The following is a 16,296-nucleotide window of genomic DNA, read 5'->3' on the forward strand; positions in this document are numbered from 1 at the left end:
TGGCAACTGCCCCACGTAGGTTTCGAACTCGCAACCCAGTGGTGGAAGGCTAGTGTACAAGTGTCGGTACACCTGAACCACTCGGCCACCTATTAAAATGTTGATGACCCTCCAACATATCCACTTTTTTGTGAAGGGTACCCTAGATGCAAATTTAATATAAAAAATGGTACAAACACATCACATACACCCAACAACAGAATCAATCTATTTCAAACCCCACCAACCCATAGATTTTATTTTGATTTGAATCCACCCCACCACATGTAATTTCTTCAAGTGCCTTATCCCCTACCCTATACACGTTCTCCAGGAACAGTCATGTAGATCTTGTATGCTTATCATCTTGAATATTGTTAACAATTTGTCTTTCTTTATTCATATTTCTTTACTCAGGAATGGAAGACTGTAAACCCATACCATGTCAAAGTTAGGAGGAAGAATCCCGGCTCAGGCAGATATGTATGTGTAGACATCTAAAATATTCTATATTATTTATTATAAGTGTGGATACATTGTACATTGTTTTTAACGCTGATACCAATAGTATACAGTGGAACTTCGTTAACTCGAACTCGGATAACTCGAATACCCCGCTTAACTCGAAGTACATCGTCGGTCCCGGCCGAATTCTCTCTTTATCTTAGTAAAAAAAACTCGGAAAATTCGAATTCGAATAACTCGAAAAACTCGGATAATACGAAGTAAAAATTTGGTCCCAACAATAAAAATCCTACTTGAAATGTTCGAATAACTCAAAGTATAATTTTCGTCGATCGGTGGCAAACGCCGACATTTTTTAAGAGCTAAATTCCGTTTGTAATACTGAACATATTGGCACTACTAACCTACATGCTATTATAAGTGTTTCATAAATTCATAAAAGAAATTGTCGGTTGAATCTTATAACAACAAGTCTTGGTGATAAAAAGTACTGCTTTACTTACATCAGGTAATTTCCCAAGGCGGTCGCCGATATCAGTACATACGATAGTCAACAACTCATCTACCCGTTCGCTCAAGCGGAACTAATCTCTGACACACCGGTAGATCTACCCGGCTGATGTTTTTACAGGTGTAGAAATGACACAGTCACCGGCGCCTATTAAATCTTTAAACTGCTGAAACAATAGCGTAATTACTGCCGAGGTGTTCAGAGTACAACAGTAACGGTCAGTGCTGTCTATTAAATCGGATAAAACGCCAACTCAGTTACAGTAACATTTTATACGCACATGTGCAGCCCAACTTCCGGTGCTAATACACATGGAAATGGCGTGGTTATCAATAAAAAGTAAGTAGGCCGATCAAACAGTATTTTATATATGTCCAATAAAAGATAATGGTTCTGTTACGTTTTGTATGCAATCTGTGTTAAACTTAAACGGTTATTTGTTTTGACATTAATAACTTGTTATTTTGTCGAATTCCGTTTTATCGTTTACCTTTTGCAAACATGACTTGCACATCAGATCGTTATTGAAGTGACTAAGTGAAAGAAACTTTATCGTGACTGTATATCGGCAAAACTACACCAAATTACAAGTGACATAACGAAACATTACATATATATTTACATGTATTGACCAGTCTTCACACTAAACTGATGAGCGACCGAGCGAAGTTATAATGATTATATAATGTTGACAAATATTGACCAAACTTTTCACCAAAAACGATAACTCGCTTAATTCGAACACTCTGATAACTCGAAGTTTTTTCGTGGTCCCGTCGACTTCGAGTTAACGAAGTTCCACTGTATATGTTTTTAACGCTGATACCAATAGTGTATAATATACATCCAGAAAAGCATATTGAGATTATAACATCAACACTTCTGTAAATCTTGATGTACATGTCAGTCCCAGATTGTCGACAGATGAATTAATGAAATATAAGATGACATATATAAATCCATGTAGTCTGTATATATGTTACATTGGGCCATGTATATATGTTACATTGGGTCGTGTATATATGTTACATTGGGTCGTGTATATATGTTACATTGGGTAGTGTATATATGTTACAATGAGTCGTGTATATATGTTACATTGGGCCGTGTATATATGTTACAATGGGTCGTGTATATATGTTACAATGGGTCGTGTATATATGTTACATTGGGTCGTGTATATATGTTACATTGGGTCGTGTATATATGTTACAATGGGTCGTGTATATATGTTACAATGGGTCGTGTATATATGTTACATTGGGTCGTGTATATATGTTACAATGGGTCGTGTATATATGTTACTTTGCCTGGTGTTGACAGAGTAAGATGAACCTACAGCTGTACCAAGTAGACCAGAAGAGCTTTCTACTCGACTTCAAGAGCCTGAGTTTGGTAGATATATCAGAGCCGTCCCCTGCCAACTCCCTGTCCGACTCCATGGGTCGTAGTATGTCCGGCTCACCGCCGTCTTCCCTGTCCGACCTGGGTGAGTGACACTGATAATTCTAACAGGAGATCTGGGTCAGAATGAAGGCATTGTCAGCTTAAAGCTTGTGACATGTGCAAATTTAAAGTATTATAATATTGAATCAAAGTGTTCTGCAGTAAGTACTCTGTAATGGAAATGTAGTTTTGACATGGAGAGTTTTATGCTGACCAAGCCAGACCTGGCCAGATCTAGTTGTCTAACTGTTAAACTGACTGTGGTACTGTTCTATGGCACATATTGATATCACTGCTAACTTGGATAGAACTAGCAGGGCTCTCCTAGAAACTTCAGTGTATTCTACACCCAGCATAGATGCACTGCTTTTAATTAACTTGCATAAATTTCATAGTTAAAACAAAATAGTAAAGCTCGGTCATTTCATGGTAGGTATCCATGGCAACATTAGTATATCTATTGGTCATTTACCTCAGTAAATCCAGTGTACCGAACAATGACAGTGCAGTGCTCAGTGCTACAATCTTACTCTACACAACTTTAGTTTGTTGTTGTGACTCCTATTAGCCTGCTGTATGATTTCTATTGTGTGTAATGATATTGTTATATAGTACCATCAATGTAAACTGTGTTTAGTGATCTCATTTATGCCTGATTTCATTGCTGTGAAAGCTATTTTGTACTCATATAGTGTTCTAATGCATTTCAATGTGATGTTGTGTTATTCTTTAATTAGAAGTTTGAAATATCTCTTCATGATATGAAATGTTGTACTAACTGTAAATATATTTAATAGCAATTATTTTGTTTATTACAGTTTTGACTCTTAAGGCTCTGAATTATGTTAAAATTGCACTCATTCAAATTTTATATATTGTACATAGAATCACATAGATAGTTTTCTATTACATTAATGTTTAATACACTATTGCATACATCTTCTTTGTTGAAATCTAATGATGTGGTGAAAATTGAGTGTGACTGGGTAAGAGGATGATGGTAGAGATTGTTAGTGATATGTTAGGAGATCAGAGACTAACAGAAGAGATTTGTTAGTGATATGTTAGGAGATCAGAGACTAACAGAAGAGATTTGTTAGTGATATGTTAGGAGATCAGAGACTAACAGAAGAGATTTGTTAGTGATATGTTAGGAGATCAGAGACTAACAGAAGAGATTTGTTAGTGATATGTTAGGAGATCAGAGACTAACAGAAGAGATTTGTTAGTGATATGTTAGGAGATCAAAGACTAACAGAAGAGATTTGTTAGTGATATGTTAGGAGATCAGAGACTAACAGAAGAGATTTGTTAGTGATATGTTAGGAGATCAGAGACTAACAGAAGAGATTTGTTAGTGATATGTTAGGAGATCAGAGACTAACAGAAGAGATTTGTTAGTGATATGTTAGGAGATCAGAGACTAACAGAAGAGATTTGTTAGTGATATGTTAGGAGATCACAGACTAACAAGAGATTTGTTAGTGATATGTTAGATCAGAGACTAACAGAAGAGATTTGTTAGTGATATGTTAGGAGATCAGAGACTAACAGAAGAGATTTGTTAGTGATATGTTAGGAGATCAGAGACTAACAGAAGAGATTTGTTAGTGATATGTTAGGAGATCAGAGACTAACAGAAGAGATTTGTTAGTGATATGTTAGGAGATCAGAGACTAACAGAAGAGATTTGTTAGTGATATGTTAGGAGATCAGAGACTAACAGAAGAGATTTGTTAGTGATATGTTAGGAGATCAGAGACTAACAGAAGAGATTTGTTAGTGATATGTTAGGAGATCAGAGACTAACAAGAGATTTGTTAGTGATATGTTAGGAGATCAGAGACTAACAGAAGAGATTTGTTAGTGATATGTTAGGAGATCAGAGACTAACAGAAGAGATTTGTTAGTGATATGTTAGGAGATCAGAGACTAACAGAAGAGATTTGTTAGTGATATGTTAGGAGATCAAAGACTAACAGAAGAGATTTGTTAGTGATATGTTAGGAGATCAGAGACTAACAGAAGAGATTTGTTAGTGATATGTTAGGAGATCAGAGACTAACAGAAGAGATTTGTTAGTGATATGTTAGGAGATCAGAGACTAACAGAAGAGATTTGTTAGTGATATGTTAGGAGATCAGAGACTAACTGAAGAGATTTGTTAGTGATATGTTAGGAGATCAGAGACTAACAAAAGAGATTTGTTAGTGATATGTTAGGAGATCAGAGACTAACAGAAGAGATTTGTTAGTGATATGTTAGATCAGAGACTAACAGAAGAGATTTGTTAGTGATATGTTAGGAGATCAGAGACTAACAGAAGAGATTTGTTAGTGATATGTTAGGAGATCAGAGACTAACAGAAGAGATTTGTTAGTGATATGTTAGGAGATCAGAGACTAACACAAGAGATTTGTTAGTGATATGTTAGGAGATCAGAGACTAACACAAGAGATTTGTTAGTGATATGTTAGGAGATCAGAGACTAACAGAAGAGATTTGTTAGTGATATGTTAGGAGATCAGAGACTAACACAAGAGATTTGTTAGTGATATGTTAGGAGATCAGAGACTAACACAAGAGATTTGTTAGTGATATGTTAGGAGATCAGAGACTAACACAAGAGATTTGTTAGTGATATGTTAGGAGATCAGAGACTAACAGAAGAGATTTGTTAGTGATATGTTAGGAGATCAGAGACTAACAGAAGAGATTTGTTAGTGATATGTTAGGAGATCAGAGACTAACACAAGAGATTTGTTAGTGATATGTTAGGAGATCAGAGACTAACAGAAGAGATTTGTTAGTGATATGTTAGGAGATCAGAGACTAACAGAAGAGATTTGTTAGTGATATGTTAGGAGATCAGAGACTAACAGAAGAGATTTGTTAGTGATATGTTAGGAGATCAGAGACTAACAGAAGAGATTTGTTAGTGATATGTTAGGAGATCAGAGACTAACAGAAGAGATTTGTTAGTGATATGTTAGGAGATCAGAGACTAACAAGAGATTTGTTAGTGATATGTTAGGAGATCAGAGACTAACAGAAGAGATTTGTTAGTGATATGTTAGGAGATCAGAGACTAACAGAAGAGATTTGTTAGTGATATGTTAGGAGATCAGAGACTAACAGAAGAGATTTGTTAGTGATATGTTAGGAGATCAGAAGACTAACAGAAGAGATTTGTTAGTGATATGTTAGGAGATCAGAGACTAACAGAAGAGATTTGTTAGTGATATGTTAGGAGATCAGAGACTAACAGAAGAGATTTGTTAGTGATATGTTAGGAGATCAGAGACTAACAGAAGAGATTTGTTAGTGATATGTTAGGAGATCAGAGACTAACAGAAGAGATTTGTTAGTGATATGTTAGGAGATCAGAGACTAACAGAAGAGATTTGTTAGTGATATGTTAGGAGATCAGAGACTAACAGAAGAGATTTGTTAGTGATATGTTAGGAGATCAGAGACTAACAGAAGAGATTTGTTAGTGATATGTTAGGAGATCAGAGACTAACAGAAGAGATTTGTTAGTGATATGTTAGGAGATCAGAGACTAACAGAAGAGATTTGTTAGTGATATGTTAGGAGATCAGAGACTAACAGAAGAGATTTGTTAGTGATATGTTAGGAGATCAGAGACTAACAGAAAATAAGTCTGAGAGAGATGCTTTTACGCTGGTAAGGCTAGGTTATCATAGACAGCCTACTAACAGCAACTTCTCGGTCTCACCTTTTCTTTATCATTTACAAATTTACAAGTTACTATTGAAAATTTCGTCAAGATCTGATCTTCATTTATCATTTATTATCATATACTTACTACCTGTTACTTATGATATGCAGCATGATTTTTTTCAAGATTGAAAATTTATTTCATTTTGAACTTAGTTCATATGAGCTTTTACAATGGTGCGACTTTCATCTTCCATCTGCATCAAAGATGTGGATATCGATGTCCTTTAGTAATCATCTGTCAGCTTTTTTCCGGAGAATTTCTCAGAATACAGAATTCTTGATCGGATGAGAAAAGTCGAGTTATTGTCTGACCACATGGTTTAGGATACTGCCTTTCCTCTTACAGTATAAGACATTTGGCACACTTCCATCTGGGCCAGCAAAATTGATATAGTGCATTGGGGTCTTTCTGTGTCAGTTGAACTTTCTGAAGATAGCTGATATTTTAAAATACTTACATCAGTTCTGAAGTCTTGGTCAAAATTTGTGTCTTGTATTTTATTATGATAACACTTTGTGGGAACATTCTGTTATGTTAGTATTTATGAAGAAAAGTTACTTGACAGACAGGAAGTCAACTTAACAATTGTAAAGTTCAAGGTCAAATAAGGTCATTGCCAACATGTATCTGTATCTCTGAAGTGGTATATATGAAGAAAGTTAGTCAGAATCAAACAATAAGTCAACTGACTGTTGATGTCAGGAACAAGTCAAATCACAACAGATCACCAGATCAGAGGTCAAGGTCAAAGCTTGTGTCTCCACCAGAATGAAAATAGGTTAAAATCAAACAAAAAAGTTGGCTGAAGAAAGGTCAAGGTCATCAAATCAAAGAGCCAGGTCTAGTTTTGTTTATCCTACTGTTAAATGCTTTGTTACAGCAATGAAGGAAATTAAATGACAAGACGGTCTTTGCCTCCTGTATTCAGATTCACTATTAGGACACATAACAGAGCCATTGATATATTCTTGACTTTCTGTGTCCCCTCTGATTATAAACAGGTCGACCAGCACAGTGTGCTCGTGTCTCCAGCTGAGATTAGAAATGGCCGTAGTGTAAAGTCAGTGTTGTTCCCACAGATGTAGGACCTATTTATGTTTACTTTCACCGGTTACAAGTAACCGTGACCTAATGCTGTACTCCCAGCGTCCACGTCCACAACCTTCAAATTTTGGTTAAAACATTTATTAGAGGTCTAGGAGTGATGCTATGGCAAAATCTTGCAGAAAAAAAAAATCGATTTTTTTCGAATTTTACTATTTTGTGGACTAAACTTTTTTGGCACCAAAACCCACTGTAAAGATTTTTGGGTAAGTTTTTGGAAAGCTTGTTAGTCCACACCCTTATTATTTGGTTTATACATCCATTAGAGGTCTACGAGTGATATTATGTGACGTAAAATTTCAAAATGACATACTTATACCTACATAAAAAATGAATTCATAGTGTTTGCATAGTGTGATTGCTGCTGCTGGTGAGCTTCGCAATCATTGATTGCACTTGTTAAATTAACAGATCATCTTTTTTTTCATGCTTTCAACACAGTAGACTAGTGTATTGGTGAAGGTTGATATTAAACATCATCCTGGTTGTCACGGTAATGTGTGTGACTATTTCAGATTACTCATCAGACAATGTCTTGTTCATGCCTGGTAAGTTTCCATTACACTAACAATTTAGAGATTGGTCATCACATCTATAGCTTGTCGCTAACATTATCCACCAGTAGAGCGGAATCATATCACCTTAACTACACAGCACAAAATGTCCTGGTACATGTAATCACAAATAAATACAGCAGACCATATGTTTACAGTGCTGTAAGCTAAAACATATCTTCATTTACAGTGAAAATCATTAACTTAAAGGAATGTAATTACATATATCTCATGAATACTTATTCAGCTGCTGTTGAACTACTGGGATCACCCCCTCCACCCTCTCCCCTTCCACCCTCTCTCACCCTCCACCCTCTCCCCCTTTACCCTCTCCCATCCACCCTCTCCCCCTCCACCCTCTCCCCTTCCACCCTCCTCTCCCACTCCACCATCTCCCCTCCACCCTCTCCCTTCCACCCTCTCCCCTTCCCCCTCCTCTCACCCTCCACCCTCTCCCCCTTACCTCTCCCATCCACCCTCTCTCCCCTCCACCCTCTCCCCTTCCCCCCCCCCCCCCCCCCTCCCCCCCCCCCCCCCCCCCCCCCCCCCCCCCCCCCCTCCTCCCCCCCCCCCCCCCCCCCCCCCCCCCTCCCCCCCCCCCCCTCCCCCCCCCCCTCCCCCCCTCCCCCCCCCCTCCCCCCCCCCCCCCCCCCCCCCCCTTCCCCCCCCCCCTCCCCCCCCCCCCCCCTCCCCCCCCCCCCCCCCCCCTCCCTCCCCCCCCCCCCCCCCCCCCCCCCCCCCCTCCCTCCCCCCCCCCTCCCCCCCTCCCCCCCCCCTCCCCCCCCCCCCTCCCCCCCCCCCCCCCCCCCCCTCCCCCCCCCCCCCCCCCCCTCCCCCCCCCCCCCCCCTCCCTCCCCCCCCCCCCCCCCCCCCCCCCCCCTCCCCCCCCCCCCCCCTCCCCTCCCCCCCCCCTCCCCCCCCCCCCCCCCCCCCCTCCCCTCCCCCCTCCCCCCCCCCCCCTCCCCCCTCCCACCCTCTCCTCTTCCACCCTCTTCCCTTCCACCCTCTCCCCTCCACCCTCTCCCTTCCACCCTCTTCCCTTCCCCCCTCTCTCTCCCTTCCACCCTCTCCCTCCCCTCTCTCCCCCACCTCTCCTCTTCCACCTATCGATTCCTTCCACCTCTCCTTTCCACCCTCGCCATTCCACCCTCCCTTCCCCCTCCACCCCTCCTCTTCCACCCTCTTTCCTCTCCCCCTCCACCCTCTCCCCCTCCACCCTCTCCCTCCACGCCTCCCTCAATCCCCCCTTTACCCTCTCCCTTTCCACCCTCCTCCCTCGACCCTCTCCCTCCCCCCTCCACCCTCTCCCCCTCCACCCTCCTCTCCCCTCCCCCTCTCCCCCTCCACCCCTCCCCTCCACCCTCTCCCCTTCCACCCTCTCCCCCTTTACCCTCTCCCATCCACCCTCTCCCCCTCATCCCTCTCCTCTCCCCTCTCCCTTCCACCCTCTCTCATTCCCTTTCCACCTTCCCCCTCCACCCTCCTCTCCCCCTCCACCCCTCCCCCCCCCCCTCTCCCCTCCACCCTCTCCCCCCCCCCCCTCCCCCCCATCCTCTCCCCCTCTACCCTCTCCCCCTTTACCCTCTCCCATCCACCCCTCTCCCTCCACCCTCTCCTCTTCCACCCTCTTCGAATTCCCTTCCACCCTCTCCCCTCCACCCTCCTCTCCCCCTCCACCCTCTCCCTCCACCCTCTCCCTTCCACCATCTCCCCTTCCACCCTCTTCCCCTCTACCCTCTCCCCTTCCCCTTCTCTCCCGTATAAACCAAGATGTCCTATATGTGGGACTCTCTTGATCAGTAAAACACCTGAAAGGCTTTTTGAATTCCATCATACTGTAGGATAGGGTATACATGAGAATGTCAATGTTGTGACAGGATTTGCTGGTATTGGTTAGACTTTACACTTAGTTTCACTTCAGTTTAACACCATGTTTTGTTGGTTAATGGTTAAGGTTTAAAATAAAACATGTGTACAAGTGTCTGATTAACCCCTTAGCAAATTTCCATTCATATTCAATTCATAATGTCATCAAGTTCTATACACAATGTGATTTTTGTGGGTTTCATTCAAGTTTACTTAAACCATTATCTACAAAAAGTAGGCTGGGCTGATGGAGTAATTACTAGAAGACGACATAACGTCAAACCTGTCTATAAAGTCCTCTCAAGAGAAATGTGGACTTAACAGGCACATAGTCATTATAGAGGTTCATATTCAGTTGAACCTGTATATAAAGTCCACTCAAATGAGCAGAGAAATATGGACTTTATAGAGGTTCAATTACTATGAATCCTAATATATTGGTAACGAAAACAAATGGTCTTTATCAACAGGTTTTTATTATATTATGGTCTTTATCAACAGGTTTTATTATATTATGGTCTTTATCAACAGGTTTTCATTATATGGTGGTCTTTATCAACAGGTTTCATTATATGGTGGTCTTGGATCCTGTCCTAGCATTTTCCTTTAATTTCTATACCATCCTTTGACTTGTATAAAAAGTCAACATACCTTGGTACAAGCTGCTGGCTTATTCACCTCTTATAGACAGTTCTTTGCTTCATCCTTTGCATGCTTTTATTTATGCTTGCTACTAGTTTACCAGAATATTTTGTACTGGAATTTTCAATTGTATGAAGAAATATTTGCTTTTTCAGCAGTTAACATCATGCTCAGTTGATGAACAATTACATGTACCATAGTAAGATACTGATTAATTTAAGATTGATATGTGCAAATAGATTAAAAATATATACATATATATATATATAAGACATAGGGATATCTGGAGACATTTTCAATTGTGTTTAGTAGTAGTATACACGGTTCCAGATCAAATATCACTTTTAACTTATGTATATGTTTAAAGGTATTGGTCAGTAAGATACTAGAACTTGACATATATGCTAACTAATATTTACAAAATAGGTATTCATTTTACAGCAGGTGAAATACTATTGAATGTCACCTGCTAATTATTGATTGAATATTGAGACTTCACCCTTTATCACAACATTGTTTAGTTATTTTATCATACTAGTCTACATGTACTTCATTTCTATAAAATGCTGACATAGGTTGTATCTAGTAGGAGTTTATATGAAATTATTTTTGTTTTCTACAGATGAGAAGATGGAGACAGATGATGAGATGCCTAAATGTCATGTAACTCTTGAATTCTTTGAGATGTGTGCAAATCTGATTACGACATTGGCACGGTAACTATCATACCGATCAAGCTACCAGACTGGATACCATGGTTACCATTTGGGAGAGGTTCCAGAACAACGACTGGAACTTTAGGAACTAGTCTCATCATCAACCCAACACATCTGGACATAGCTATGACATTTTGACCTTGATGGTCTGAAGTGGTTAACAAAGGGGAACTGAATTGCTCTATAGAACTGTTTTTATAGGTTTTATCTAGTCTCTAGGTATAGAAATAAATGATTGTAAAAACTGAGCATGAAGCCGATGACCTAGAAAAACTAGAGTTAACAACTGTATAAGTTCATACTAGGATGTATTCATCGAAATAACTTTTAAACATGGACTGTCTTTGTTGGAATTTTTGATGCAAACTGAATTAGTAGTTGATGGAAAGGATCAGAAATAGGACATAGCAACAGACGTATGTGTAAATCTGTACCTATAGAGATTCCAACAGACAGATTTTGTTTTATTTCTGCCTGCTGCCAGAAATCAAGTGTGATCACACACCAAGTTAAAGAAATTTCTTAAGCAATTAAACAATTGAAATTTTGAAAGATAATTCTCAGTGACTAAGAATTTATTGTAAGTTCTAATCATATAACCTAGTCAATTATATACTGATGTGATGACCCTGGCTGTTAAAAGGACGTTAAACAAAATAAACCAAACCAATACTGATGTGATGGTGAGCGCATCTGGCAGTATAATTTAGGATATCGGGAAACCTTCTCGACACATGCACAGTAAAAAGTCTATAATCAATAAAAGGTAACGTTTACAAACGTTTTACTCATCATGTTACAGATGACATACTGGTTTTATTGTAAAATTGGTATATCATATTGAATTAATATTTGTAATAAAATAAAATGGGGAACGTTTTGAAAAAAAGTATTGGTTATTCAGTGTCTGTTATGAGTATATGGACATATACATGTATACCGGTAGTAGATAAAGGCCAAAGACAAAATTGTAATGTCTGGGGTGGGGGTAAACTTGCAAATTGTCTGGGGAGGGGGTAGTTGTACCTGAGATAAAAACAAATTACTTGCATTTTCATAAAATAGTAGTGTACAAAATTCTAGTGCCTATGTCTGTAGTACATTATATTTTGTTTTAGACTGTTTAGGGCGAGCAATATTTTATTGTTTTGAGCTGTTGTTACTGTTAATCTAGGACGACATCATGGAGTGTTTTGCTAAAGACTGTGTCTGTGATACAAGTATTGTGATGTTTTTGACACGGTAGGCTGAAGTCACTGAAAGTCAAGCTATACCAAGGCTTACAGATCATTGTACTTATTTAATCAAGAGGCATGCTAGTGTTGACCGTTAATCAAGAGGCATGCTAGTGTTGACCGTTTTAGAAGACTGTAAAAAGTATACTATGGATACTGTAGATTTGTGAATTTTGTGCACCCTACACAACTGACCTTTGTGTACCTATTGATTCACATTCTAAGTGTATGTCTTTTGTTGTATATGAATAATTATCACATGATTTGTTGATTTGCTAATTATTTGTTAAATGCAATTTTAAGTACAAAATGTGAGAATGTACCGGTAAATAGTCATGCACAGTAAGATGTTCACAACTAAATTCCACTTTGTGATTATACTTGGTGAGGGAGAGTTAGCTGGGGAGAGGGGTTAGATATATTGTTATCCTGTTATAGTGTGAAGGGAATGATTGTTGTGAAATGGCTGACTGATGCACTATTTATCTAATAATAAATACATTATTGGTATATGTTTGGAGATTTCAACACCTGAGTAATTTGACAGTCCTTGTGGATATTAAGGTTGTATATATTAAGTGTCTGTTGATTAGTTTTGTAATATATATCTACATGTAACATGTTGGTCTGAAATTAAATCTATATACGAAGTATTTTACTTCTTACTCTAGTGCTTTATGAATTAATGACATGGGCCTTGATGCTGTTGTCATTTTAGATCTTTAACAGGTAGACACATACCTGGACCTCTCTGGTGTGTGCTAGCTTATAATTAACTAAACCAGGCACATAACCCCATTATAGAATTAACTAAATCCCTATTTATTTACACACAGTATATTTTTAAGTTACCCTTTTGGACTTGGTTAAATTTTAGTTAGATGGAACCATTTTTTGTTTGAAGATGAATTTAATTTTGACATTATGAGATACAGGAACAGCATGCGTTAATAAATATATACCATATATGTCATGTATATATCATTGTTTCACTACTAATTTAGTACTTAGAATGGAAACAATTTGAGTTCCACACTTAAATATACTGTCTTGCAGTCTTATGATCCTACAGGTATTCTGAAAATTATTTTTGAGTCTTGAATTTGAGCTGTGAAAGTACTGTGAATAGTGAGGAAAATGATATAAGTGATATGATTTTAAGTGTTAATCGTGAGATATGGTAGAATAAAGGATGAAGCATGACCATTGTTTTAAGACTTGTATGATGGCAGCTTGTGTCCGCAATCCAACCTAGAGGTTTTCTCCACATTTACTCTTCAAGAGGATTTTTCTTTGGTTAAAATCATGTTTGTTTAGTAACTTCTTTCAAAACTTGATGAGTTACTTGTTCTGATGTGAAAACACTTTACAATGAGATGAAGTACATGTTATGAATAATACTAGTTATAACGGACAACTTGGGGAAAACTCATCAAACACGTGTATCATGTAGAGTTAACTCCCCTTAGTAATTAATTCACATGTTTGAATTTATAAGGACACTCTTAGTAATGAATTCTACTGTTTGAATTTTTAAGGATAATTTAGGTATTTGTTTCGCACAATCTAATTAAAATACAGATCACTATTGTACACTACATTATGAAGTGTATAATGTATTATGATTGAAAATGAGAAACCCTAAATATAAATGTTCGTTTACATAACAGTTTATGTCCCAAAACATGTGTAGTTTATAATGTCTAGGTTGGATGTTGCAGACACTACTGAATTTACAAATTCATACGGAGTTGGACGCTCTTGTGAATGATCTGCCCTCTGGCAGCTAGATTGTATATACTGAGTGTTTAAAGACTGTGGTTTATCAGCGCTGATGTTCACACATGTATTCACCAATGCTGTAATCGGTTCTAAAATTCACCAAGTTTGTACCTACAGTTAAATCAAAAACGTTTTCTTGGCTGATCAAATGGATTTATTGAGCTATGATCTGAAAGTGTAGTGATGGGTATGAATCCTTATTATTTGAAGTTCATAGAGATATGAATTACAAATTGGATGCTCTTCACACTAGTCAAAAACAGGGACAGCATGTACTCTCCAACCTGTTTGGTGTTGTACTTTTGGTTTAGTTTGTATTGGTAGTTATGCCAGGTCTGCTTAACATGTCAATATAAAGCATTTATAGTCATAACTGACAAACGTATGTACAGTGTAATGATAAGTAATGTGTACAGAGATAATAAAACAATTATTATATGGCAATTATTGTTCTTGTCAATATTCAAGTTGCCAAAATCTCATATTTTATTGGTGAAATTGATTAATAGGCCTGTAGTTAATCACTGTAATGGTGGGGGCTGTAGTTCATCACTAATGGTTGGGGCTGAAACATCTTTGGGGGAAGGGGAACAGATTTTGCATAAATGGTGACTCTGACCCCTGAGGGGCCAAATGGGCAAGGCCCAATAGGGGAAATAGAGGTAATGCCTTTAAATCGCTACTATTCATAAAGTTATGAATGGAATTGAACCCAATTTGGTCAGAAACATCCCTCGGGAAATGAAACAGATTTTGCATTAATGATGACTCTGATCCCCAAGGGGCCAAAGGGGCGGGGCCCAATAGGGGAAATAGAGATAATTCCTTTAAATCGCTACTATTCATTAAGTTATGAATGGATTTGACCTCAATTTGATCAGAAATGTCCTTGGAGAAAGCAAAACAGATTATGCATTAATGATGACTATGACCCCCAAGGGACCAAAGGAGTGGGTCCCCATAGGGGAAATAATGGTATTTCCTTTAAATCGCTACTAGTCATAAAGTTATTAATGCATGTTGTAAACTTAGAGAGTCTGGACTTCATAATTTCTTTCAAGCAGTTGGGATCCCCACACTATAACCATATATAGCATTGTTTGAGGTAGACAAAAAAAAGGAATTGAACATGAACATTATTTTGACATTTGGTCAAATCAAACCAGGTGAGTGATACATGCCCCATGGGCCTCTTGTTACTAATGGTGGGGGCTGTAGTTTATTACTAGTGGTGGGGCTGTAGTTCATCACTAATGGTGGGGGCTGTAGTTCATCACTATGGTGGGGGCTGTAGTTCATCACTAATGGTGGGTGCTGTAGTTCATTACTAATGGTGGGGGCTGTAGTTCATCATTAGTGGTGGGGGCTGTAGTTCATCACTAATGGTGGGGGCTGTAGTTCATCACTAATGGTGGGGACTGTAGTTCATCACTAGTAGTGGGTGCTGTAGTTCATCACTAATGGTGGGGGCTGTAGTTCATCACTAGTGGTGGGGGCTGTAGTTCATCACTAGTGCTGGGGGCTGTAGTTCATCACTAATGGTGGGGGCTGTAGTTCATCACTAGTGGTGGGTGCTGTAGTTCATCACTAATGGTGGGGGCTGTAGTTCATCACTAGTAGTGGGTGCTGTAGTTCATCACTAATGGTGGGGGCTGTAGTTCATCACTAGTGGTGGGGGCTGTAGTTCATCACTAGTGGTGGGGGCTGTAGTTCATCACTAATGGTGGGGGCTGTAGTTCATCACTAGTGGTGGGGGCTGTAGTTCATCACTAATGGTGGGGGCTGTAGTTCATCACTAGTGGTGGGGGCTGAAGTTCATCACTAATGGTGGGGGCTGTAGTTCATCACTAGTGGTGGGGGCTGTAGTTCATCACTCTAATGGTGGGGGCTGTAGTTCATTACTAATGGTGGGGGCTATAGTTCATCACTCTAATGGTGGGGGCTGTAGTTCATCACTAATGGTGGGGGCTGTAGTTCATCACTAGTGGTGGGGGCTGTAGTTCATCACTAATGGTGGGGGCTGTAGTTCATTACTAGTAGTGGGGGCTGTAGTTCATCACTAATGGTGGGGGCTGTAGTTCATCACTAATGGTGGGGGCTGTAGTTCATCACTCTAATGGTGGGGGCTGTAGTTCATCACTAATGGTGGGGGCTGTAGTTCATCACTAGTGGTGGGGGCTGTAGTTCATCACTAATGGTGGGGGCTGTAGTTCATCACTAGTAGTGGGGGCTGTAGTTCATCACTAGTGGT

The 16,296-nt window shown here is 39.4% G+C and overlaps 1 protein-coding gene across 4 annotated transcripts in view; it reads left to right on the plus strand.

The window, feature by feature from the left end:
• LOC117324994 (5'-AMP-activated protein kinase catalytic subunit alpha-2-like) overlaps positions 1–14,489 on the plus strand; it is a 40,351-nt gene extending 25,862 nt beyond the window's left edge. For 2 of the 4 annotated variants that reach the window (XM_033880860.1, XM_033880862.1), the window contains 4 exons: positions 397–462; positions 2,279–2,444; positions 7,766–7,798; positions 10,935–14,489. In XM_033880860.1, coding sequence (XP_033736751.1) covers positions 397–462; positions 2,279–2,444; positions 7,766–7,798; positions 10,935–11,032 — 363 coding nt within the window. In that variant the 3' untranslated portion in view covers positions 11,033–14,489. The remainder of the gene's footprint in view (positions 1–396; positions 463–2,278; positions 2,445–7,765; positions 7,799–10,934) is intronic. The other 2 variants (XM_033880861.1, XM_033880863.1) reach the window with 1 other exon arrangement.
• Positions 14,490–16,296: the final 1,807 nt, after the last annotated feature.

The sequence above is a fragment of the Pecten maximus genome, chromosome 4, assembly GCF_902652985.1.
Source record: "Pecten maximus chromosome 4, xPecMax1.1, whole genome shotgun sequence".
NCBI lineage: Eukaryota > Metazoa > Mollusca > Bivalvia > Pectinida > Pectinidae > Pecten > Pecten maximus.